Source organism: Herpailurus yagouaroundi, unplaced genomic scaffold (genome assembly GCF_014898765.1).
Source record: "Herpailurus yagouaroundi ecotype Mexico unplaced genomic scaffold, PumYag 142, whole genome shotgun sequence".
Taxonomy (NCBI): domain Eukaryota; kingdom Metazoa; phylum Chordata; class Mammalia; order Carnivora; family Felidae; genus Herpailurus; species Herpailurus yagouaroundi.
The window spans coordinates 48,728,717-48,754,778 of record NW_024412397.1 but is presented as its reverse complement, the minus strand read 5'-3'; the positions used below and the strand labels follow the sequence as shown (position 1 = coordinate 48,754,778).

The 26,062-nt window shown below is 42.0% G+C and overlaps 1 protein-coding gene across 1 annotated transcript in view; it reads right to left on the bottom strand.

Annotated features, from left to right (window-relative positions):
- Window positions 1-1,315: 1,315 nt before the first annotated feature.
- ANKRD29 (ankyrin repeat domain 29) overlaps window positions 1,316-26,062 on the bottom strand; it is a 54,485-nt gene continuing 29,738 nt past the window's right edge. The window contains exons 6-9 of the mRNA XM_040479223.1: window positions 23,185-23,283; window positions 11,705-11,800; window positions 9,364-9,462; window positions 1,316-3,788 (exon numbers count right to left, since the gene is read on the bottom strand). Coding sequence (XP_040335157.1) covers window positions 3,705-3,788; window positions 9,364-9,462; window positions 11,705-11,800; window positions 23,185-23,283 — 378 coding nt within the window. The 3' untranslated portion in view covers window positions 1,316-3,704. The remainder of the gene's footprint in view (window positions 3,789-9,363; window positions 9,463-11,704; window positions 11,801-23,184; window positions 23,284-26,062) is intronic.

Genomic DNA, 26,062 nt, shown 5'->3' with positions numbered 1-26,062 from the left:
TTCCTCACTCTCTATGTTCAGTTAATCACCAATTATCATTAGCTCTACCTCTAAATTAAAAAAATTTTTTTAATTAAAAATTTTTATTTTATTAAGTAATCTCTATACCCATGATGGGGCTTAAACTCACAACCCCAAGATCAAGAGTCTCATGCTCTACTGACTAAGCCAGCCAGGCACCCCTCTACCTCTAAATATTTTTAAAAATATATCTTGTGTTCACAACCCTCATTGCCTTGATGCTATAACCGTGGCTCCATCTGGACCACCCTCCTTGCTTTCCTCTGGTAGAGAAAGCAAAACTCCCAGGCTGGAGAATAGCACCAAGCCAAAGCTATGCAGAGCTTCTCTCCCAAAGCCAGTTTCCTCAGCTGCAACAGGTGGATGATGATAATGCCTATTTCATAGAGTTGCTGTCAGGGGTAAATAAGAAAAATGCAGATAAACTTCGTGAGGTTATCTTGGTAAAGTCCTTAGCACATAACAATCCTTCAACAAATGTTAGCTGCTGTTTCCAATGCTAGTATTAATGATCTGCAGACTGCATCTGGTCACTACCTGGGAGGCTCAGCCAATTGTGGTACCAAAACCACTGTGTGAAATTAGGCCCTCAGTTTCCTACCCCTATAATCTGCAGCAGGCCCACCCCAAAATGCATCTCTGTGGGACTCCACGTAGTTGGCATTTGTGGGTGCCCTTGTCCTTTGATGAGGTGTCCTCCTGTGGGAGAATGATGAGACATAGCTTTCTTTTGGTTGCAGAGGGTGGGTGCAGCAGGGGAGGAAGCCAGAATGGTCATGGAGCTCTCCAGGTTCTTGATGTTACAGCTGCAAATATTTGGAGTTGTGCAAAACCATCAGTGATTTCAGATAAAAGAGCCACTGCAAAGGACTAATGAGCCGGTAGCATCACGGGCTATAAAAATAGAAATTAAGACACACAGACACACACACACACACATACACACAGAGATCAATATATGAAGTGATAGATGTGTTAATTAACTAGATGGTGGGAATCCTTCCGCAATGTCTATGGATATCGAATCATCACAATGTACAATTAAAAGTTTCTATTTTCAGTATCTTCCGTGACTATCCCAGGAATTTTTGTCTGAATGAAAAACTGTATGGGATCATTACAAAAGTTCTCCACAGTTGAAATAATGAAATCGTAAAGCTTAAAGATCGACTCAGGATTCCAAATATCGATGTATTTATCAACAAACTGAGTCATTCACTCTAAAATTCCATGCTATTAAAAACCACATAGAAACAACTTCTGATTAAAAACAAACAAGAAAGAGCAGCAAAGGTAAGCTGGGTAGTACATTAAGTTTATTTTGAATTATAACATGGAATATGTCACCAAACAAATGGAGGTAATGAACACTTTTGTGGCTCACTCAACAAATGATTTGCATAGGAATTGCTAGTTCTGTCTTAGGATGCAGAGCTCATTGTATTGTGAATTAGATGAACATAAAAGAAGAATCATCATCATCATCAAAAAAAAAAAAACATCTACCTGTGTGCAAAATAAATGCAATTTTACTTCAAATAACAGACTTTAGTTTTTGGTGCATGGTTAATACAATCATCTTCCCTGTTATGGATAATGTCATAATCTCATCCAGACCAAACCTGATCCTTCTAGGCTAGAGATCTCTTACCTATAGCAAGAGATTAAATATTGTTAAATATTTAATCCATTAAATATTGTTAAAGCTACTGGATTCATTCTTATAGCTCTAATGTTGATCAAGAACATTATCCACTTAAAACAATGTAACACATAGGCCAAGGACAACATATCTTAGTGAAAACATGAAGTTCATGATTTCATCCCATTTTGTCTTTTGGAACTTTGTTATCAGTACCCACAATACTGTTTTGATTTATGTCAGTGATCAGCAATCAGTTTTGGCCCAAGGGCTAACAAAAGGGGAAAAATACAAAGCATTTAAGGCCACACTATTTTCCTCTTCAAAATGAACATAGCTTTCTGAAATTCCCATGGGGGAAAGTGTGCATTTGTACTTAGTACTTTGCTAAGTAAAAGAAAGTCAGTGAGGAAATTGGCACTGCTTTATAGTTACTAAAGGATTTATATCTGGGTGTTTTAGCAATACAGACAGATCTTTCTAAATTTTTATCCCGAAATTAGATTGTTGAGTTGTTGCATAGCTAGTCAGGCTATAGGCATCCCTGGGGACTCTGTGGGTGACTCATTACAGCCTTTGTTTGTGACATTGATTAAAATAAGCTGATTTCTGTTGATTGATTATTTTATCAATCATAACAAACCTTAGGAGAGTATCTTCTAATTTCAAAAATTATATTTGATCATTGACTGGCTTAAGGATAATGCTTTCAGGACCCCTGCAAGTTAGTTAAAAAAAACAGTGGGGATTACATTTTCTTCCACGTTAACATGTCTTTAACATCCAGAACATTGCCTGGAAACCAGAGCAGAAAATGAAAAGAAAACTAAAGATGTATTTAAATACCAGAAATGCCATCAGTGTTTATTATGGTAAAGACGGTTTATTATGGAAAGACGGTTTAATTTTAGCGTGTGCAATTAGGCACTGACTGAGGCATTTAGACACCATTGATTATAAAGTGCACTGTACATAAATTTTGATTCCCCTCCAAGGAATAATTCAATAAAACTCAGGACTCTTTCTTGGAATCAATCAGCTCAAGAACATGCATAGATGAACACCTATTAAATACTAATAACAGTCTTTTATTACTTATACTCCTGCAATATAATAGAAACGTATTGTACTTGCATATATCACATTTCATCCAAGGACCTCAAAGTCATTGTGTCAAGCAATGTGGTGCTGGGAGCTCAGGATTGCACAGCATAGGAAGTCTACTTAGTTATGGCATGGGAAGCGGATTCCCAACGAGAGAACCAAAATAAAAGCTCAAAGAGACAAGCCTCAATTTCCCATGGCTTGTAATTTTCTGCGTTCCCCAAATTGCCACTTGCTTCCCACCGTACCTCAATATTGATTCTTGGTAAAAATGATTTTTTACGTGTTGGAATAAGACGAGGATCAACTCACAAATCAACAATTTGTCTTTTTTATAGTTCAACAGTCCACCTTTGAAAATCACACGGTGGAATGTCAGAAGTGGCTTTTTAATGTGAATTTACACTTCATTGATTCAGAATAAACGTGGCTACAACCTTTGGGGAGAAGAAAACATTTTACGCTGGCATGACATACATGTATGTGTAAAACATGAGGGAGCTGTATCTTTTTGCACACTGACATTTAATGCAAAAGTAAAAGTGCTTTGATTCACTGAAGATCAGACTTTCAGTATTTTAAAGGCTTTTGTCATCTTGCTTAAACCTTGTCAAGGGTTTAAGTCTTAGAGTTTAACTGAGAGACCCAACTTAGCGTAGTGTAAAACGAGTTTCTGTGGAATCCACGAATCTGCCAGGCCCCACAGCAGTGGGGGCGCAGGCCAGTGTGAGAAGCCCACATAAGTGAGGGCAAGGGGTCCCTGAGCCTTTCTGTTCTTGACTCAGGGCACAGAGCCCAGCTCTCCTTGGTCAGGGACCCAGGGAGGGCATTCTGAGCATTTCCTTTCTTAATGGAATTTCCAACACTATTTGAAAAGTGACTTCTTTTCGGACAATGTGATTACGGTTTCTATCTTTCAGTCAAATATGGAACTAAGTTAGCTCTTCCTGTGTCCTTCTTTACTTCGGAGGAGACGCAGGATACGTTCGTTTTTGGTTAGTTCTGCCGGAAGTTCATTGGCCTAAAGAAGATAAGATAGGTATTAGTGAATTCCCACAGTTGGGATGGTTTTAGGGACTCCAAAGAGGGACTCCTGACCCAAACTTGCTCCTCTGCTGGTGAGCAACCTCACTGGACTCACTCTTGTTTTAAGGCATTAAAGGTCTCCTTTAAGCGTCTAAATATCGCCTGTTATTTTCTTATCTCATCGTTAGAGTTCTTTTTCTCTCTGAACCATATCCCTTAACACATTGTAATCTCCTGGCGGCCAGGGTCCACGTATTATTAATCACTATATTCTCACTTCCGGCATGATGCCTGGTGCATCTAGTATGTGCTCAGTAAATACTGGAAATGTTAAATTTGATACTTTACACTTAATTCATGTATTATGTGGAGCAGCCTGTCTGCTAGGGACCTGACACTCAGGACAGGTTATCTTTTGATGAGAAAACAGAGTTAGAAACATTCAGAGAGTAAAAGATTCCTGGTCAAGAGCAGCTTCAGTGTGTCCTTTCTTCTCATGCTGCTGAGACACATTGTCTAGGCATTTATTTCACGAGTGAGTCCTTACCAACTGCAGCTAATGTTATGGGCCAGCGGTTCTCAAACTTTTTGGGCTTAAGACCTTTTTACGCTCTTAAAAATTATTGAGGACACCAATGAGCTTTTGTTTTTAACTTATTAGAAATGAAAATAAGAACATTTAAAAATATATTAATTCATTAAAAATCATAAATCCACTATAGGCTAACATAAATAACATTAATGAAAAACAACCAAATTTTCAAAAACAAAAAAGTTAGAAGAGTAGCATTGTTTAATAGATTTGTGTATTTCTTAAAAAAATTTTTTTTAAATGTTCATTTATTTATTTTCTAATTTAATTTTTTAATGTTTATTTATTTGTGAAGGAGAGACAGACAGAGCATGAGTGGAGGAGGGGCAGAGGGCAAGGGAGACACAGAATCCAAAGCAGGCTCCAGGCTCTGAGCTGTCAGCACAGAGCCTGACATGGGGCTCGAACCCACGAGCTGTGGGATCATGACCTGAGCCAAAGTCAGACACTTAACTGACTGAACCACCCAGTCGCCCTATAAAATGTTTATTTATTTTTGAGAGAGAGAGAGAGAGAGAGAGCACAAGCAGGGGAGGGGCAGAGAGAGAAGGAGACACAGAATTCGAAGCAGACTCCAGGCTCTGAGCTGTCAGCACAGAATCTGACGTGGGGCTCGAACTCATGAGCCATGTGATCACGACCTGAGCTGCAGTCTGACGCTTAACTGACTGAGCCACCCAGGCACCCCTAGATCTGCAACTTTCTTGAATGTGTAGCTTAATTGAAGACATCTGGATTTTCACATCTGTTTCTGCATCTAATGTATTGTGATACATTGTTTTGGTTAAAGCCCCTATGAAGAAAATTCAGCTTCACACAGATAGGTATTTGGAAAAGGGAGAAACATTTTAAGAGCCTTTTCAGATCATTGTAGATATTCTTCTTTGATGCCACACCAATACTAAACAGGTGGTAGTTTCTTAAAGGTAATTTCAGCGTGGAATCTGAAACCATGTCAATGAACTTTTTACCTTAAAAATCCATAGATCTATCTATCTACAGGTAGGATGTTTCCCCATGCATGATTTGATACATCACACACTTTATCTGGAAAATATCCGTTCAATGAGTTATGCCGCTCTTCCAAATGTTGACACATTGCATCATACAATCTCAAAAGATCACATTCATTAATATCGGCACCGATTCATCAGGAGAGCCTGTAGGTGGATTGGGAAGCTGTCAGGCTCACACGGTGGACACAAGCTGTTCTTTGAAATAAAAATGGTGTTCCAAGAAAAAGCAACTGGCCCACTTGGTAATTCAAACAAACGCACGCGCGCTTTTCCTTGAGACAACTGTTGCACGTCAGGGTACAGAAGTGCTGTATGCGTACTTCCATTTTGTTACGTAGAATGTTAAAAAGGTGTATAACGAGGGTCAAGATTTAATATAATTCAAATTGCTTACTGCTTCATCAAAGACATTCTTAAAACTGGGATTTTCGTCAAATAATTTACAAAATCTGTGAAATAATTTACAAAGTTCTGTAAAATCATTTGCCAGTATAGTTTATATTCCTGCTTTGATGTGTAAGGTGCCAGTTAACCTAATGCCAACATGACAGCAAATGTCAGCACAGTGGAAAAGGCAAATAACATCTCTGCTTTATTAAGAATATTGTTTTGATTTCTTAGATATCTTGAAAGAGCCTTGCAGACCCTCCGGGGTCCATGGACCATACTTTGAGAACTGTTGTTATAGATGAATCCCAAGGATATTCTTGGGATTTCAGGGGAGGCGGTTAAAGAGCAGAAAAGCACCCAGAATGGAGTAGAGGGCTTGGATGCACATGTTATTTGCCTCACACATTTTTTCCTCCCACAGCCATATCTGGAACCCCATCTACTTTATCTGGGACCCTAATCCCATGTGACACTCCTGAAGTCCCTACCTTCTAGGTTGGGTCCTGTTCTTTGACCCCCAACTGCTAGCTGGGACCTCACTTGTCGGGAATTATGCGTGGAGTTCTTGGGAGATCTGTTTGCCACAAATGGTCTGCTGAATAGTATGTCCTGTTGCTGCACCCCAGCCCACCACAAAAGACCCTTGATGCTGATGCTGGACTGAATTGGGCAGGAAATTACTATGCTATGTTACTATAGACCAGAGATCCCTCCAGAAGCTCAAATTCTACTGTTAGTTCCTGCAGAAACAGACATTGTACAGGCCTAACAGCCAGGCCCGCACAGAAATGCTCCTGGTAGACAGACATAAGCTCCATCCGGTCTCAGAGTATACTCAGGAGTAACTGAGCTGTGTTGCATGGGTTATTGGTCCTTGGTGAGCAGGTTGGCAGGTAGCCAGAGGATCCTCTATGGTCAGGAAGAAGAGAAGATCTAAGAGTCTGTACTTCTATCTATAAGCTTGCTGAGTTACAGCTCCTGTGTGTGACTGTCTCCATGAATGTCCATAAACTTTACTATTAAAAAAGGCTCTATATCCTCAAAGTGTGTTGTCAAATTTTGGTCAATTGCATTGCTGTCCCATATGTCATCTATATAGTTCTAAAAACCTGGTCTCATTCTCTCCAGGTTGGTTCCTACTGAATTCTGAGATTGCTGTGGACCATTATGATGCCTGGTGCTCCAGGCTATCCCCCAAAGGCCACCTTATTCATTATGGAGCAGGACCATAGGCCCATATTCATGATACCATAGCATCAAAACACTCTATTTCCCCACTGCTCCAGGAAGAGGATGTGTTGAGTCCTCAATCGGGAGTACTGGGAACATGGGGCCCCTGCACCCATGGGGACAGCTACAGTGTGGGGAGTGGCTGTTGGGGCCATTGGTTACCTTCTCCTGAGGCATCTGCTTTGCAGTCCCAGAACAGAAGTCCCGTATCCCCTGGAGCAGAAGATTGCTTCTGTATTAGCTTAGAAGTCATTTCCTCTGGGAAGCCTTCAATAGCATTCATTACTTTCCCGCTAATAGCTCTTGTCACTGTAGTACAACTTCTTACTTAATTGTCTTTATTCTCCAGTAAACTCTGAGATCTTTGAAGGCAGAGACTACGGGAATTTCATTCACCATTGTCTCCCCAGTACACAGCAGAGTGCATGGTATCTAGTAGGTACTCAGTATTTGTTGAATGAATGAAGTTGAAGAATATCCCCTCAAAAGTCCCGGGTGGCTGCCAGATTCCTAACACTCTTGCTTCTAGAGCTACCTTTAAGAGGCTGGCTTCTTTGGGGTGGCTGGCGGGTGGGTGGGGTGGGGTCAGGGTGGGGTTCCCTGGTAACTACTCCCAGCTCTCTAAGAGCTTCCGTTGTATGAAACTCCAACATGAACAGTCTGTATGTTTCTCTCTGTATATTCAAGTAGCTCTAGGGACAATCCAAAGTCCAGCATTTTGATTACTCGAATTTCCCCATAACCATTATTGCTGAAGTTCCAGGAGACAAATAAGGAATTGCATTTTTCAGTTTCCATATAAAGGTACTAACATTTTCCCCTTGTCTTCAATGCTGGATGGCTTAGTAAGAAAGATCGATCTCTTTAGGAAGTCTGTGTCCAGGGTCTAAAGATAAGAGCTCAAGTATGATTTCAGCTGGCTTATCACACAGCCAGGCCAGCTAATGGAAAACAAATCTGCATCTCAGGAAGGAGATAAGCAGAAGTGTTGTCTTCAAGCACTCCAATGGTAAGAACAAGGAAATAATAACTCCACATGGTAAGTAAAATGGAAACAAAAAAAAAAAAGAGAGACTCTTGGCATGTTGTTTAATTGCACTTCTTAATGGGTTCTTTTCAAAATGTCATAAAAAGGTTCTACGTATTTGCCTTAATTATTAAAGAAATTAACAGAGAAATAGATGCTTATAAAAACTCAAATAGTATGTAAATAGAAAGTGAAAATTGCTTTTCATACCTTCTTCTATCAATAAGCACCATGCCCACTTCTGCCTTTGAAAGTTTGTATTTTATTTTTTTTAAGCTTATTTATATTTATTTTGAGACAGAGTGAGTGTGTGCGCAGGGGGAGGGGCAGAGAGAGAGGGACAGAGAATCCCAAGCAGGGATTCTTCTTGCTGACATCAGCGCAGAGCCTGACTCGGGCTTGATTTCATGAACCCTGAGATCATGACCTGAGCTGAAATTAAGAGCTGGACGCTTAACCTACTGAGCTACCCAGGCGCCCCTAAAAGTTCATACTTTAGTGTTTTCTCAAGACTTTCCCCAGGCTGCTCTCCTCCCCCTAGGCTCTACATTTGATGGCTATTGCAGATGTTGAGTGGGAAAAAATGCAATGATAATCATTTTCTCTATGGGTCTTGGGCATCTTCCCACCTCCACATTTGACCTATTTGTAAACTAAGGATTTGGGGCTATAGAAAACACGGGTGGTTTTGTAACAGCGGCACGAAGTCCCATTAACAGTATAAGAGCGAATTTTCCCCTTTCTCCTCTATTCTCCAAGCAAAGCACAAGCAGTTCTCAAGATAAGAACGTTCAACTTATTCAGAATAGCACTAAACTACTGGAACTTCGATGTGTTTAGGACACCTCTTTGAGATAGAACCCCATAACTCTACTCCCCACAGCTACTGCCCTCACCCTGTCCTGGGAGGCTGCACCATTATTGGCTCATCACCATTGACAATATAGGGTTTTTAGCATAATTCTCTGGGTCCAAATGCACTGCTCATTCATATCTGCTGATAGCCTTGCACGCCCTTACTGTGCCGAGATATGACGAGAGGGACTGGGGCCAGCCTGAGTGAGGAGACTAGAGGTGGAGCCCTTCTCTTCCTTTCCCTTATGTTCCCTTTCAAAGGCACATCAGCATCTAAAACAGTGTCCTCAGGTTCACAGCAGACAGTCAGTATAAATACTGCCAACGTTTTTTCCCAAGTGAAACGAGAAATCTGGCCCAGGGTGCACATGAGTGATTATCTTGGCTTAGGTAGAAACTGCCTTATCTCTTTGTAGAGGCGCCCAAAGGAGTTTTAAGGTAGGTAAGATAAGGTGGATACCTTGTTTCTCAGGGCTGGGTCTGCTCCAGCTTCCAGGAGCAGTGCAACTGTTTTAATATTCCCACTGAGCACCGCCGCGTGGAGGGCCGATGTCCCATTCTAAGAGAGAACAACAGTGTGTGTCAGGAGTGAGCTTACAGCCGTCAGCACTGAGCTTGGCTTTCATCATAAACCAGCCTGAGTGATGATGAGACTAATGTCGGAGCTTTACTCTTCCTTACATTCCCTTTCAAAGGCACGTCAGCACCTAATACAGTGTCCTCAGGTACACAGCAGACGGTCAGTATAAACACTGCCAACGTTTTTTTCCAAGTGAAACAAGAATCTGGCCCAGGGTGCATGTGACCTCATGATCAGTCTGTCAGTTTTAAAGACATTAGAATTTGCTGCAGGAAAAACAATGCTAGGTCAAACCTTCTTCTTTTTTTTTTCCCCCTTCAAGGACAGTATATACAGTTTCTGTGTATGTTCCGTCTAGACTGGAGAAATGGCTGGCAAGCCAACAGGCTGACTTGTCAGCCCGGCTACATGCACCCCACTCACTCAGCGGGTAGGAGTACCGCTGCGGAGTTATAGGGGAGCCTATGTGGGGCGAGGAAACCCCCAAGCCCTGAGTTGGAGCATTTTTGAGCACAGAAGGGCCTACTGGATAGGTGGCTGACATTTTATGAAATTTACTGCAAATAGAAGACAGCATCTATGTGCAGTATGGAGCCAGATTCTGGGGGGAGAGAGAAAGAGAATGTAACAAATCTAATGTAGGAATGATGGATAGTCACATGACATCTGTTCCAGAAGGTGCGTATGTCTACAAATAGCATCTAAATGCAACTTTAGTTTCCACAATAGCTATTTACTATAATAATAATGAACCATTTCCATATTTCATGAAAGAACAAAATATCATACCCATAGGAAAATTCCAGCAAAGTAGCATTTTCCTTTCCAAAGCGGCATGTCTGTTTTTATAACACGTAGGACAACTTACTTGTCTGGTAACATTAGACCCATCCGAATCTTAACCAACCTGTCAACTTCATCTGTTTGCAACATGGTTAGGAATAAAATACCAAGCCAAAAAAGAGCTCTTTGAAACAAGACTAGATATTGCAAAGCCCATTTCTGAAGCTCATTTCTTTTATTCATAGAGAGTTCACTTTCATAGACTATTTGTTCTTACTTTATAAACAATTTCAATGAGTGCAGCTTTCTGGTTTCCAAGTTCATGGAAGATTAGAAGTTGCTCTTTGGGACAGTAGGAGGGGCCAGCATTCTGATAACAGCAGACCAGTATCAGCTGGTAGCAAGAATAGAGAGTAAATATGTTGACATCAGATACAGAGTCCAAAAGGCATTTAGGATCATTCAAGGGCAGGTAGACTTTTTATACATCCATAAACACTGAGGGTACATTTCCCAAAAGTGCTAGGCCACTGTCCCAAGTTTAGAACAGATTTTCTGTCCTCCATTTAAGAGAACAGAAGTGTATACTGGGGGCTCGCAAACTACAGCCCGTGGACCGATTCTAGCCTGCCGCTTGTTTTTCTGTGTTCTGGCAAGCTGAAATTGAAAAGATTTAAAAGAACAATACTACGTGAAAGTATGAAATCCCAGGAATACAATGTCCATAAATAAAGGGTTAGTGGGAGGCAGCCATCCTTTGTCCCCATGACTTTCATGCTACAATAGTAGACTTGAACAGTTCCAAGAGACTGTATGGCCCGTGAAGACTATAGTATTTTACTATCTGGCCCTTTATTGGAAAAGATTGCCAATCCCTGGTATATATTCTAATTTAGAAATATCTTAGTCTCAAATGATTAAAATTTAAAAAAGAGTTTTAGGGCTCTACTTCCTGGCAGACCCAGCTCTCCAGAATGGCACGTTCTTGGAGGTGTCCAGATATCTGCGACTTATTTTATTTCATCTAAGGTAACAATGTGGTTCTTCATTCCAGATAACGAAGGGAAGGAACAGGAGCACCTGTCCCCCATATTTTGTGGGACACAAATCATGTGTTTCATGACTTGTGGAAGATTTTAGTCCAATGAAAGTTATGTATCAATATAGTTTACTTTCCAAGTTAGCGATTTCATTACTACTAATTTTTTTTTTTCCTGTAAAACTAAGTACTAACAGACTCTGGTTCACTCTTCTTACCACCTTTTCATTTCAACCAGTGCCCACGAATCTCCAAAATAAAGAAACTGTTGGAAAGTTCTTCCAAGACTGCAACTAACCATGTGAATTATACTCAGATTCTGCTACAGTCCTCAGCTATGGGCTTCTTAATTTCTAGCCTCTCTTTCACAGATTGGTAAAATTTCTCGTTAAGTCTTACCTTCAGAATGCCAAGGGTGGGTGAGAATTTTAGCAACTCCTTTATAACATCGTTATACCCTTTGTTGGCTGCTTTTAGCAATGCTGTGGTACCATCCTTAACAAAGCAGAAAATAAAAGTTGGTTATTAAGATATGTGTGTGTTGGCTAAGAACTACATGTTAGTTGAGAACTGGGAATATGCTTATCAGAACAGACGAAAGGTGTAAAGTACGAGCAGGCCAAGTCTCTTAATCTAGGAGCATTTTAGAGCATATTAAGCAGTTAATGAAAGAATGAATTCTTTCATGTTTAGCATGAATTTAGCATGCTATAATTCTTTAACATGAAAGAATGCTAAACAAAGTATGTGGCTTATTATCTTAGAACCCTGTCACTTGGGAATTCATACCCTTCCCGTCCCTTAGAACACCGGGTAAAGGGCAAGGGAACATCGAGAATATATTTTAGGACACAGATGGACCAAAGATCCATAGACTGCAGTTTATGACTTAGCAGAAATTACTGCTACACTATTTGTAATGATTTAAATAATTGTTGAACTATATTTACTGTTTTAAATTTTAAATGTGCTTTTCTTTTTGCCTTCTCTTACGTACAACCTTGCTCTAGTGTGCCCTAGGGGTCTGTGGGGGTTGGGGTGAGTGGGTGTGGAGTAGGAAGGGGACAGATTGAAATATGTTAAAAAGAAATGCAAAAACAAGTTCAAAAATTTATATTCAGCTTCTGTCATCACTTTTTGACCTGGAAAGAGATTTTCCAAATTCCTTTTTCTCCTGCTTTTACTTATCAGTTGCTGTATTTGGAGGATTCAGCTCCCAGAATTCGCCTATAATAAAGGAAATACCCCAGTCTGCTCTAAGGGTTTAGCTGGAACCAGGAAAAAAGAAAATGAGATTAGAAGATTTTTCTTCTCTGGCTTCAGAGATGTGGGACCCAGAGAAAGAGTGGGAGGGAGAAAGAGAGGAAGAGAAAGAGTGGTCAGGAATGTGTCTTTTCCCTTTTCCGGACTCAGACTTGGGAGAGGGGAGTGGGTCATATTAGTAAGGGTAATACTAAGGAAAAAAAGGCCAGACACTGAAAAACCAAACCAAACCAACCAAAGCCAAAAAGCGAATAGCACAGTGTGGTCAGGTAGCAGGGTCTCCCCAAGCTGCCCTCAGTTCCTATGGGCAACAGGGCCTGCTGTGGGCCCAACTAGGCAGACTTAGGTATAACTTTAGCATTGGCTAGGTGGAGGCCAATGGGGGTGTGGTGCAGGGGTCCGCAGCTGGGGAAGCTGGGTGAGGTGGAGACCCAGGAGCACCACCAGCCACTGCGCCTGCGTCCCCGGCTACACTGTGGTCCAGGGCCAGCAGGGGGCGCAGCGACAGGCGCACGCGCAGCCGCTAGGGACACACACTGCCAAAGACAGCCCGAGGCCCTGGCTCCTGCCTGCCGCATGCTCCCGGGACTCAGCTTAGGTGGAGGAGGAGCTCCGAAGATCAAACATGTTTCATTTAGAGAGACTGGGCAGCACTCGCTAAATTTCAGCTGATTCAGACATTTACTTTGTTTTCCTGCTGAAGAGTCGGTGGAGGTTGGGAGAAAAATCCAGCCGAGTTACAGACAAAATGAAGGCGCGATTTCTCCACACGTCCAGGCTGAGTTGAATTCTGGAGCTTCGGTGCATACACTCGGGGGGGGGGGGGGGGCGCGCGGGGGGCTGCCGCCCGGGACGCCGCCCGCAACGTGAGTCAGAGTCACAGCTGCGGCACGGGGTGGAGGAGGGGGCCCTCGTTCCCACATAAGAGAGGGCAGTTTTCTTTGAGGCGATGCATGAGGGTCAGAGAACTAAAGACCGTTCTGCCATTCTTCTGGTGTCTAGAATCCACCCCCACCCCAGCCACGTCATTTTTCGGTAGTTTAGTTTTATGCCGGATGTGCTATTGTTTCTTCTGGGAAGGCACGTACACTAGCGACATATAGCAGGACATTTTTGGTAATATTTCCTGTGTATTGTTCCCCCAAAGACCCTGTTTATGTGAGCACTGGGCCATAAAGCTGAGATGGGTTGCTCCACAGAAGAAAAGGTGAAATATCCAAGGGACTGAGAAGGATTTGATAGGAGAGTGGTTCCTGCCAGACAGAAAGGAAAACAGAAAACCCTTCCAAGTGCTGGAAGGAAGCTCTGGACACGGAGTAGGGGAGGGGGAGGTCAGGCATGAGCATCCATGTTTTCCTCCTGGGGTGAATCTAGAGGTGGGTAGAAACACCCAGATAAATTATGGTGAATTCCAGCTGGGAAAGGATTTTCTCCTGTCCGTGGGGATGAAACCCAGAACTGAAGGTCTCTTAGAGAAGCTCTGCTCTTGGCTGGTGCCTGAGAGATAGAAATGGGTGAGGGAATCTGGGCCAATGGACCTGAGACAGGCCCCCAGTGCCCCTGGTCCACGGCCACCAGGCATCTGGGCACCCAGGACCCCCTGCCTACCTGTGTGAAATCAGAAGTGCTAGGTAAACCGTGGCCTGGAGTCAGCCTGGGGTTGGAAAGATGAGGCCACAGAAGGTCATGATTTCACAATGACAGGTCAAGAAGGTACCAGTGTAGGATACTCAGACAGGAGAGGCTGGACTAACCAGCACAAGGACCAGACATGAATGTCCCCACCCCACTCCACCCCATCCTCATGCCAGGGTGATAGTCTGACCTCTGAGAACTTAGGCCACTTTGGAGGGCAGGGCAGGAAGAGGGAGGAGGAACCAGAGCTGACTAAACTTAGGCTCTGAGGTAATTAAAGTAATATGGCCCCAAGGAACTGTTTTGGTTGGATGAGACTGAATTACTCATCAGTGGGAATGAGGGCTGAAGAGCAAGATGATTCAGTCAGAGACGTAAAGTTTCGTTTCCTGCTGTAGTATGTAATTTCAACTCCAGCATGCGCAGGATGATTGCCCACTGCTGTCCCAGCAAAGTGATGGAGGACAAGGACATGTGAGCAGAGTGGTGGGTGGTGGCAAATTGGGAGCCTAGAAGGATCGGGGGCTGCTGAGGGGTGGTAGGATGACACAGGCACCCCTCTGTCGTGGGGAAGAAGTGCTGAAACAAAGCATGGAAGCAGGATGAACACCGAGAGCGACTTCATACTTTTACTGGGGCCCCTTAGAAATATTCTTGAATCTGAATATTATTTATTATTAGCAATAGAAATAATACCTTAATTTGTACTTCTGTTTACAAACAGGTATACATCCATTATTTAACCTGATTCTCCCAATTCAGGATCATTCATTCATTCACTCAACCACCCAACCATTATTAAGTATCTCTGGCAGAATGCTAAATAGGACATGACCTCTGTTCTCAAACTGAGTCTAGTGGAGGAGAGACATGGAAATTTCAGGATGATTACAGTGCTATAATAAATATGGAAAAAAATGCCCAAGATGAACCAGGAGAGGGGCTTTCTTATTGTGTGTCAGCTTCACAGTTGGGGTGATATCCGAGCTGGGCCTTGAAGGAGGACTAGGATTTTGCCAATTGGGGGTTGAAGGGAGGGAATTCTGTGTAGAAGGAGAAGCATGTACAGGTGCAGTGGCTTGGAAAGGTGTGGTTGCTTCAGGCAGGGTGGGAAATCCAGCTGACTGCAGCCCAAGGGATAGGTGCTAGAACAGGGGTGAGGGTGAGGGTGGGCAGGAGAGGGAGGCTGGGTGCCGGAAGCTCTTGTCCCTCCTTGTCTGCTCTGGGTTCATTTGTTCTTTCTCCCTGTCTCCACCAGAGGGCAGGCAAGGCAAGGCAGCCAGCTGCATAGAGGTCAGCAGGCATGTTCAATGTGCTTTCCAAAGGCTTGGCTGTTAGTAACACTAACATGTGGGAAAGTGCTGAGAGGTGATGTATTGGAACAACTATTAATATCATCAATTCATAACAGTAATGCTAACACTTAACTTCTATCACTTTAATTGCAATGGTCACAGTAGGTGGAAAAAGAAGTCACTACTTTATGGTTAGGAGACCTTAGGCAAATCACCCGGAGCCTTGGTTTTCTCCTGCAAAAAATGTTAGCTCCCAGAGATATTCATATACAGGAAAACATGCAGAAAGACGCTGAGCGCAGGACTGGCTTATGTGTGCTTAGAACTGGTCACTGAATCTGCACATGAAAAACAATAAGCACTTTAATTTGTGCTTTTGTTTGCAAAACACTACATGCTTGATCGATTCTCCCAGTTTTCCTGTGAGATAATGACTGAACAGGTAGGAATGATTGGTAAAATGGGATTTGGGGTTAAACCCAGCAAGCTGAATATAAATTAGAGAATTATTGTCAAATCAAAGTATTTCCCAGTTGATTATCTAGTTGGTGGAGAGGAGAAGTTTTCCCTTCTGGACACCTCAATTCTTATTTTCTCTTATTTTTCTCTTCTCTTATAATGGTCGTGTCTTCATTATAAAGATGACTTCACGATGAAAATGATAAACATTAAGCCTGTTTAGCTCCTTTTTGTTGAGTTTTGAGAGAATGGAGTAAGAAAAAGCACTAAAAAATTTGTTTGTGAATACTTTCTGACAAAAATATATAGTTTTAAAATATGTTAAAACAAATCACAGCGAAATAAATCACAGGAAGTTAGGACCTCTATGGGACCTTTTTTAAGAAAAGGAAATAGGACACTTAGCTTGAAGAAGATGAGATTCATGGGGTTATTTATGACAGTTGTCATTTACTATCTGTGTGCAAACTGAGCAGAAAAGGATTTCTTTCTTATTTCTTATGCTTCTTATAAAATATATTTTTATTTATCATTTGCCTATTTTGCATATCAAGTGGCACAAAGAGGGCTGATGGGTAAAGACTATTCAAGACTTTGGCTCAGTGTAGACAGAGGTGGTAGTGAGGGCTGGTTAAAGACTAAATAAGCTGATGAGTTAGTAATGAGTCCCCCCACACTTGGAGGGGTCCACCAATGACTGATTACCACTCAGCAGGACTGCTAGAGAAAAGATTCATGTGCTTGACAGGGGATTACACAGGTGACTTGTGCCGTTCCTTCTGACTTGGTTATCCCCTTGTTGCATCCGAGAGAACATTTCCAAGTATTATCTAATGCATTTGGATAGACAGATCACAGTATGAGAATGAGCATATGACATGATTTGTATTGGAAACTAAACGTCATATCATTTTAGTTAGGATCTTAGAGATTACTTAGAAAACGAATTACAACCTTCCATAGGAACAAGTATATTTAGTGGCACTAGCTCTTTGCTTCTGCTGCTTCTAGTCCTCACACTTAGGCTCTTTCCATCTACAAGCTCAAGCCAGACAAAGTCTTAGGGACCAATTCTATTCTGAGTTGGAAGCCCGAGAGACATAAGGAATCTGGTTAGTAGCAGAGTGGCTTCAATACCAAGATGACTTTGCTACCAGCCCTACCCTGACCCAGAACCTATTTCTCATTACTGGATCCCTGCTTGGTGTCCACAGTCCAGCAAATAGTTCTGTAAAGGATGTTAACTGATGCCTCCATTGCTCAGCCTGACCCTATTCTCCCAACCCACAGGTGATCAGACCAAGGATGGGCAGGCCAGCCAGTCCACTCTGGCCTGGTGTGCAGAGCCTAGTGGCAGCAATGGCATGGCTATTCCAAGAATTTGGAAGTCTGACCCTATAAACTTAGGGACTATATACAAGTTGAGTAAGTAGAAGATGCTAGAAAAAAAGGAGTAGGGAGAGGAAAAGAGGCAAGAGGGGACTTTGAGATGACAGAGACTACCTGGCTCATGAGAGAAAAAGTGCAACCATGATACCTGATGGGTTTTCTCTTCCAGTGAGGCCCGGGTGAAATAGAAATGATAATAACAGAAGTACCATAATTATCCTGGTTTTACAGATTAAAAAAACAACAATCCAGGACTACATCAAAATTAAAAGCTTTGTAGCAAAGGAAACAATCAACAAAACTAAAAGACGTCCTACTGAATGGGAGAAGATATTTGCAAGTGACATATCTGATAAAGAGTTAGTATCTAAAATATATAAAGAATTTATACAACTCAGCACCAAAAAACAAATAATCCAATTAAAAACTGGGCAGAAGACATGAACAGACATTTCTCCAAAGAATATCTAAGGATGGTCAACAGACACATGAAAAGATGCTCAACGCCACTTACCATCAGGCAAATGCACATCAAAACCACAATGAGATACCACCTCACACCTGTCAGAATGGTTAAAATCGACAACACATGAAACAACAGGTGTTGGTGAGGATGTGAATAAAAAAGGAATCTTCATGCATGGTTAGTGGGAATGCAAACTGGTGCAGCCAATGTGGAAAAGAGTATGGAGGTTCCTCAAAAAATTAAAAACAGAATTACTATATGATTCACTAATTCCACTACTGAGTATTTACCCAAAGGACTAATTACCAAAGGATTACTTACCAAAAACACTAATTCTAAAAGATACATGCACCTCTATGTTTATAGCAGCATTACTTACAATAGGCAAGATATGGAAGTAATTCAAGTGTCCATCAATAGATGAATGGATAAATAAGATATAGTACACACACACACACACACACACACACACACACACTGGAATGTTACTTAACCATAAAAAATTGAAATCTTAACTATTTGCAATGACGTGGATGGAGCTAGAGGGTATAATGCTAAGTGCAATAAGTCAGTCAGAGAAGGACAAATACCATATGATTTCACTCATATATGGAATTTAAGAAACAAAACAAACGAGCAAAGGAAAAGAAAGAGAGACAAACAAAAGACCAGACTCTTAACTATAGAAAACAAACAGGTGGTTACCAGAGCGGGGTGGAAGGAGGGATGGGGGAGATAGGTGAAGTGGATTAAAAGTACCCTTATTGTGATGAGCACTAAGCAATATACAGAAGTGTTGACTCACTATATTGTACACCTGAAACTAATATAACACTGTTATCTATTAAAATAATAATAAAAGAAACTCAAAAGAACCCCTGAAATTCAGGGAGTGTGGCCTGCTTAAGGTCATGCAGTTAATAAGCAAAACAGACTGTGTTTCATTTCCTTAAGACAGCCATATCCCCATAACTCACAAGTGACTCGCCCCCCAGAGACCTGGATCTGGCTCCCTACCTGGCTCTTACAATCTGTCCAGGACTGGTGTCCTGACTATGAGCCTGGGCCCTACATCTGAGTCTAGTTCTAGTTCGCAGCCACTGATCACTATGTCTTCTCCCTTCCGGGCCTCACTGGAGCTCTGCTCAATCCACAGGCTCTCTTCTGGAGTCAACATACCTTTTTGGAGGGCCTACCATGTGCAGAGGGCATGCAAGCAGGAGTGCCTCCCTGTTGCTATGTGCTTCCACAGGACACTGCAACGATCTATCGGTCCTCTTTTCTCCCATTGCCCAACACTGGGCTCGTCCCTCCAGGTTTGCAACCTGGGAGGACCGTCACTATCTGGGGCCCAGCATCTCTGCATACAAGTGCAGACCAAGGCTAGAGGGCACTTTATGAGATGGCCTTTTGGCAGGCTTCAAGGAGTTACTGATCAGCACTTTGAGAAGACTAGTGAGAAGTGAGTGATGACAGGCTAAACTCAGCCTTGTGTAAACACTCAGACCTTTGCCACTCCATGAAAGTATTGTTTCATAAGGTGGATGAGTTGCATTGGGAAAAGTATATATGTCAAAGAATTTTGCTGATAGAAAAACAGGCTAAATAGCCATCTTAAGCTGGTGATTAAAAAGGCTTGACTTGTATCAACTTTACTTGGTGAGGTCATGTAGAAAGAACTGAAGATAGGTTTTTAGCTTGACTATAGAGTACGATGATCTCTGTGACTCTTGACCTCTTTATCTAGGACAAACTAAGAGGAAAAGTTTTTCAAGTTTCGCATCAAGAACTTAGTCTTTCCAGGCTGCTTATGATTTTGTGATTATGATTCCTTGTCACAAAAGTCCTAGAAAGGTTTTCAGTTAGTTCATCTGTGATAGAGTTACAAGGAAAAGCCATTCCTACTACTTACTGTTCAGATTCCCTGCAGCTCAGATCAAATGTCAACTGAATAATTTCATTGCAGCTTTGTTAATATCCTGTCACAATGTACCATAAATGTCAGGACCCTCATAGAGTGGCAGTGAAAAAAATCATAAATTGGATTTATCTAAAAGTACTAAGAAATGAAATCTGGCAAACATCTTTGTCTTTATTTTATAAATTCAAGAATCTTCTGGGTGTGCCTGGGCGGCTCGGCTGGTTAAGCGTCCGAGTCTTGATCTCGGCTCAAGTCATGAACTCACGGTTTGTGAGTTCGAGCCCCATGTGGGGCTCTGCACTGACAGCTCAGAGCCTGTTTGGGATTTTGTCTCTCTGCCCCAACCCCACTCACTCCCCCTCTGTCTAACTCTCAAAATAAATAAACTTAGAAACATTTTTTTTTTCTAACAATGACTTAATGTGTCAGTTGCGATTTCAGAATAAAACACCGATTTCCAAATGCCCTGCCAATATAGTATTCTACCATGCATGGGCCATTTTAATGGAAACTTTTAATTAGAATTTTTTTTTTAACTTCCTCATAACTTGTGACGAAGTCAGTGGGGACTACTATCACTTTTGCCATATTTATGACACTGCTTGTTTTCTAGGAAGGGAATTAAAAATGCAGAGTTTACATTTTCAAAGAAGACAGAATGTGGACTAGTCTGGCCTGCCTAGACAGCCTTTCATTATCAGCTCACAGCAGGTAATAAAAAAGATTATGACTTGATACAGTGGTGTGAGTGTACCCTATAAATTTTTTTTTCAACGTTTTTTATTTATTTTTGGGACAGAGAGAGACAGAGCATGAACGGGGGAGGGGCAGAGAGAGAGGGAGACACAGAATCAGAAACAGGCTCCAGGCTCCGAGCCATCAGCCCAGAGCCTGACGCGGGGCTCCAACTCACGGACCGCGAGATCGTGACCTGGCTGAAGTCGGACGCTTAACCGACTGCGCCACCCAGGCGCCCCATGAGTGTACCCTATAAAAAGGAAAAATTCCGTTGCTTTTTCCCCCCAAACTTATTTTATAAACACCCTTTTCCTGAATAACAATCTTTTCAGGGTTGGATTCATAATTCCAAACAATTGCATTGGGTGCAGTCTTTAAAAGGTCATGTCACTTGACTTTGACCTGAGGGTGGGGTCCTCCCACTGCTGGATCAGTCATCCACTTTGACCAGGTCATCCTCAGTGTGGGGAGTGAAAACAGCCATGGGTGTTGTGGACACCATGGCACTGTTAGCTCACTCTTTAATTTCTTGCCTTCAGTGTCATCACATGACTGAATTTAGCTTTGAGTGGACATAATGCATGTAATATTTGAAATATAATATCTTATATCAACTTGGTCTTTTATGAACAGGGCGTTAGGCATATGGTTAATACTATTTATTTTACAAATAGATTTGTCAAAGTGCCAGAAATTATTTCAGAAAGATGTACAGATAGAGAGGCCTGAGAATCTTGACAATCTTTCATTTCTAATTTCATGGTCCTATGCTCAATAATGGCCTTCAAATCAAACTTATGCAATCTAAAAATTACCAGTTCCTTTTGTTAACCTTGGCAAAATGAAGCCTCTGATTCAGAGTCAAATCAACACTTTCAAAATAAGAAGGACCAGCAAGAAAATACTAAACTCCAATTCCCAAAAGTCACCTCTGGCAGGTATGGAAGTGCAACTTTTTTTAAAAGCTTCCTTTCCCAAGAGTATTCCTGGGGTCCTCTAAATCTAAGAATATCTTTAAAATTCTAAAAATGTAATCTCACATTCATAGTATCTTGCGTATGCTGAGTGCTTAAGAAATACTGATTGAATATTGAATAAAACAGCTACCAAAAAGGGGGAGCTTGAAGATTGTCTGGATCAACCTGCCCAGCCTCCTAATTTTCCGATGGAGGCAGACAAATCCACAGAGATTGATTCACTTGTTCAAAACCACACAGCTAGTTATTGGCAGAGCTGGATCTAGAACTCAGGATTCTCGACCTGAAATCCACTTTGCCCAAAGGCCCTTTCACTTCTTGGCTTCCCATGTACTTGCACTTAAAAAAAAAATTTTTTTAATGTTTATTTATTTTTGAGAGCGACAGAGCATGAGCAGAGGAGGAAAGAGAGAGGGGGAGACACAAAATCCAAAGCAGGCTCCAGGCTCTGAGCTGTCAGCACACAGCCCGACACAGGGCTCAAACCCATGAATCATGAGATCATGACCTGAGCTGAGGTCAGACACTTAACTGACTGAGCCACCCAGGCACCCCTGCGCTTGCACTTTTAAAGACTGAAGAAGCCTGGGGCCAAGAGCTCAGATCAACCTTCCCAGAGTGAACAAATGGGCATTCTCGCATCATGTTACATTACAATGGGAATCTCCCTGGGGGCCATTTACTGGTAAGAAATCAGCTTGACAATGAGAAAGAATGAAATACGGTCTTTTGTAGCAACGAGGATGGAACTGGAGAGTGTTATGCTAAGTGAAATAAGTCATACAGAGAAAGACAGATACCGTATGTTTTCACTCTTATGTGGATCCTGAGAAACTTAACAGAAGACCATGGGGGAGGGGAAGGAAAAAAAAAAGGTTAGAGAGGGAGGGAGCCAAAACATCAGAGACTCTTAAAAACTGAGAACAAACTGAGGGTTGATGAGGAGTGGGAGGGAGGGGAAAGTGGGTGATGGGCATTGAGGAGGGCACCTGTTGGGATGAGCACTGGGTGTTGTATGGAAATTTGACAATAAATTTCATATTAAAAAAAAAGAAAACTATGTTTAAAGTAGTGTTACTTTAATCTTAAATGTTTTGTTAAAAATAAATTAGTGCAGAAATCATTCCTATATAAGAGAAGCTAATTAGAATGCCTTAGATTTGAATGGTTCTTTATCTTTTATGAAGTGTGACCTGTATTACCTTGTGGTTCTTTTCCTTTAAGTATCCACCAATTGATTTGCCAGACAGTAGCTTGCTCTTGGTAAATTAAGTCTCTATTAGTGTTATAATTGTGAGAGATGAAGGCATGGAACCCATTAATGCTTCTCAGTGGGCTAATGGGCTCCTCTTTGGTTTGGTGGAAGCAGAAGCGGGGGTAAGAGATAAGGGGGACTGGGCAGGGGCAAGGCTACCTGACTCACCTCTATTTACCTACGTCCCAGGCTAGCCCACCCCACTCTCATTACCTCAGTGCAGCCACAATTTATTTGAACATGAGGTGGCCAAGTACGCACTTGACCTCAGATACCAAACACCCATGTTTCAAAAATAGTAAATGGTGAAGTCAGCCTGATTTCACAGGCCAAAGCAAAGAACAGGAGGAACCCCAATCAAAGACTGACTTCGTCACAGAGGCAAATGGTTTAAAGATGCCCAGAGCTGACTGGTTATCTTAGGCGGTGCCCCAGGACAACAGGCCCTGCCTGCACACCGTTCTGCGCACGCAGACATTACCTGCCTTGGCTGGTTGACTTTTGCTCCTGAAGACAACAGTAATCGAATAACATCCAAGTAACCACCCTGGGCAGCTAGGAAGAGTGCAGTGGCTCCATCCTGAGAGACGTCAAAATGGAAGTGTTAAAATCACCTTTCACGTTTATTTTAAAATATAATCAATTAAAAACACATCAGTTCAATACAAGTTTCCATTTCTGTCCCCCACTTTATTTTCATATTCATGGTTAGTGTTTTATTCTTTGAAGAATAGTTCTAAAATATCACAGTAAGTCAGGTTGAAAGGTAAAGTTTCAAACAGTCTTATAAGGATAAATTAAAATATACGTAATGACCGTTCACTCTACAAAACCTTGATCACGGAGCTTATGATCTACCCACTTGCTGGTACCATCCAGCTTGTCCAAATAGCCAGTCATCATTTTTCTCTTGTCTGCACAGACTTCTCATTAGCTGCCTTCTGTTTTTGTTGTGTGACCTCAGGGTTTATCCCCTTTTTAATTAGTTTAAAAAATACCTACATTTAATATAATTTTCCATTTCAATTCTTTTGTCAAGTAAGAGCTAAGTGTTAGTTTAAAAACAAACAAAAAAGAAAGTCTACTAATAAACAACAACAAAGTCCCCCAAACCTATTTGGTATATTTTTATGCATCAGAAGTGTCCTTTTTTTTTTTTTAATGTTTATTTATTTTTGAGAGAGAGAGAGAGAAACAGTGTGAGCAGGGGAAGGGCAGAGAGAGAGGGAGACACAGAATCTGAAGCAGGCTCCAGGCTCCAAGCTGTCAGCACAGAGCCCGATGCATGGCTCGAACCCACAAACTGTGAGATCATGACCCGAGCTGAAGTCGGACACTCAACTGATTGAGCCACCCAGGCGCCCCAAAGGGTCCTTTTAATTAGATCTTTCCTACCCCTTTCTCTTTCTTGTCCCCTTATCCATATCCACCCCCTCACCCAACATGCAGTTTCTCTAAGCTTTGAAACAAAAGATGCTTTCAGGAAAACTGCCCTCATAAGAATTATCCACGAACTTGCTCTCTGACAGCCCAATAGACACCAACAACACCTGCAAACAACTAAGCAATCCTGCACAAAAGCCCAAAGCAAGTGCTTGCTCCCAATTTTCTTTAGTGGTTTTGTTTGTTTTAATTTTTTTTAAGTTTATTTACTTTTGAGAGAGGCAGAGTGCGAGCGGGGGAGGGGCAGAGAGAGAGGGGGACAGAATCCAAAGCAGGCTCCAGGTTCCGCGCTGTCAGCACAGAGCCGGACGTGGGACCCGAATTCACGAGCTGTGAGATCATGACCTGAGCTGAAGTCAGACGCTTAACCAACTGAGCCACCCAAGGTGCCCTATTTGTTTGCGTTTTAACTGAGCGTCTATGTCCTCTGCGCATTTCTTCTTTCTTAAAGACATTCATTGGTAATGTCAGCAAACACAGAAGTCAGTGCAGAGCATCCATCCTCCCCAGAATCTCACTTCACACGGCATTCACAGAACGTGGTGAGCTTCATTATTTTTAGACTGCAGTGGAAAACCTGAGCACATCCTAGTGGAAAACACCTAGCTAACCCAGTTAATTACCACTCCTCCCATCAGGAATGTTAACCACAAGTTAAGATACAAAGCACCTCTCTCTGCAAGTCTGACCAGGTGGAGGGTGCTGGTGGGTGTCCACTGAGCTGCCAGACTCCTCTTAGGGCAATCATTAAAAAATTACTCAGCCTATACAGATTTCTATGCAGATGTTTGGTACGGGGATAAAATGTTCAGCGGCTCCTTACTGTGTGCGTTGCCACAGAAAATCCACCACGCTCTTAGCAGCTATTAATTCTTGGAAATTTTCTAAAATGGATATCCAAACATTGCATTTTTACTGCGTATTCCAAATTTCTGTCCCTAGAAGCTTTCAGGAGTCATTGACTGGGATTCCCAGCGGTCCAGCTGTTTTTGGCAGAAACATTTACACTTGGACTGTTTGGGTAAGGGTAAAAGGAAGTTTCAGTGCACGAAATTTCTTGAGTCACTTTATAATAGGAATTTACTACAGGAATGGGCTCTCCCCAAACTCTACGTTTTTAAGATTATGTGCCACTCTGGTGAGCCCTTTGGAAGAATGTTATCTAACAGTACAAATATGCCAGTCAATTCAGATTGCTGACTATTAGTGGTAATGTTATGAACACCACAACTCACTTTCCTTTTCCAAAGACTTGGGCTCTTCCTGTTCAGCCCCCCCCCACACACATACTTAAACATGCTCTTAGATATATTTCATTATATACAGCCAAAGGAATAGCCAAAGCTGTAGACCTGTGTTTCTTAGACTCGGGCACACATCAGAACCACCTGCTTCTCAGTTGGGTCCTTGGAGATTCCGGCTTAGTTGGTCTGGAGAGGGCCTAGAAGTATTCTTTTAAAGCTCCCTACATGATTCTAATGACAGCCAGAGTTGAGAATCACTCAGACCAGTGTCAAGTGACTCAATCCTTCAGATGGGAAAACTGCAGGTTCAAAGGGTGTTATAGATTTTGAACCGCAAAAGGTAATGCTAGTGGCTATTGCTTCAAAGAGGTCTGTGACTTGTCATTTAATCATGTAAACTCAGGAAAGCTTGTTCAAATGGAAAAGGTCATACCTACACATCTCATTCCATGGCTACGAAAGTATAGTGCCATAGGGCTAAATGGCTCATGGTAAGATAGCCTAAAATGTGATTCCTAGATAATTGGAAGTAGGAATTCTTCCACTCCTCACCATGAGATTCTATCAAGTCACTTCATCTCTCTCTCTCCCTCTCTCCCTCTCTCCCTCTCTCCCTCCCTCTCATACACACACACACACACACACACACACACACACACACACACACACACA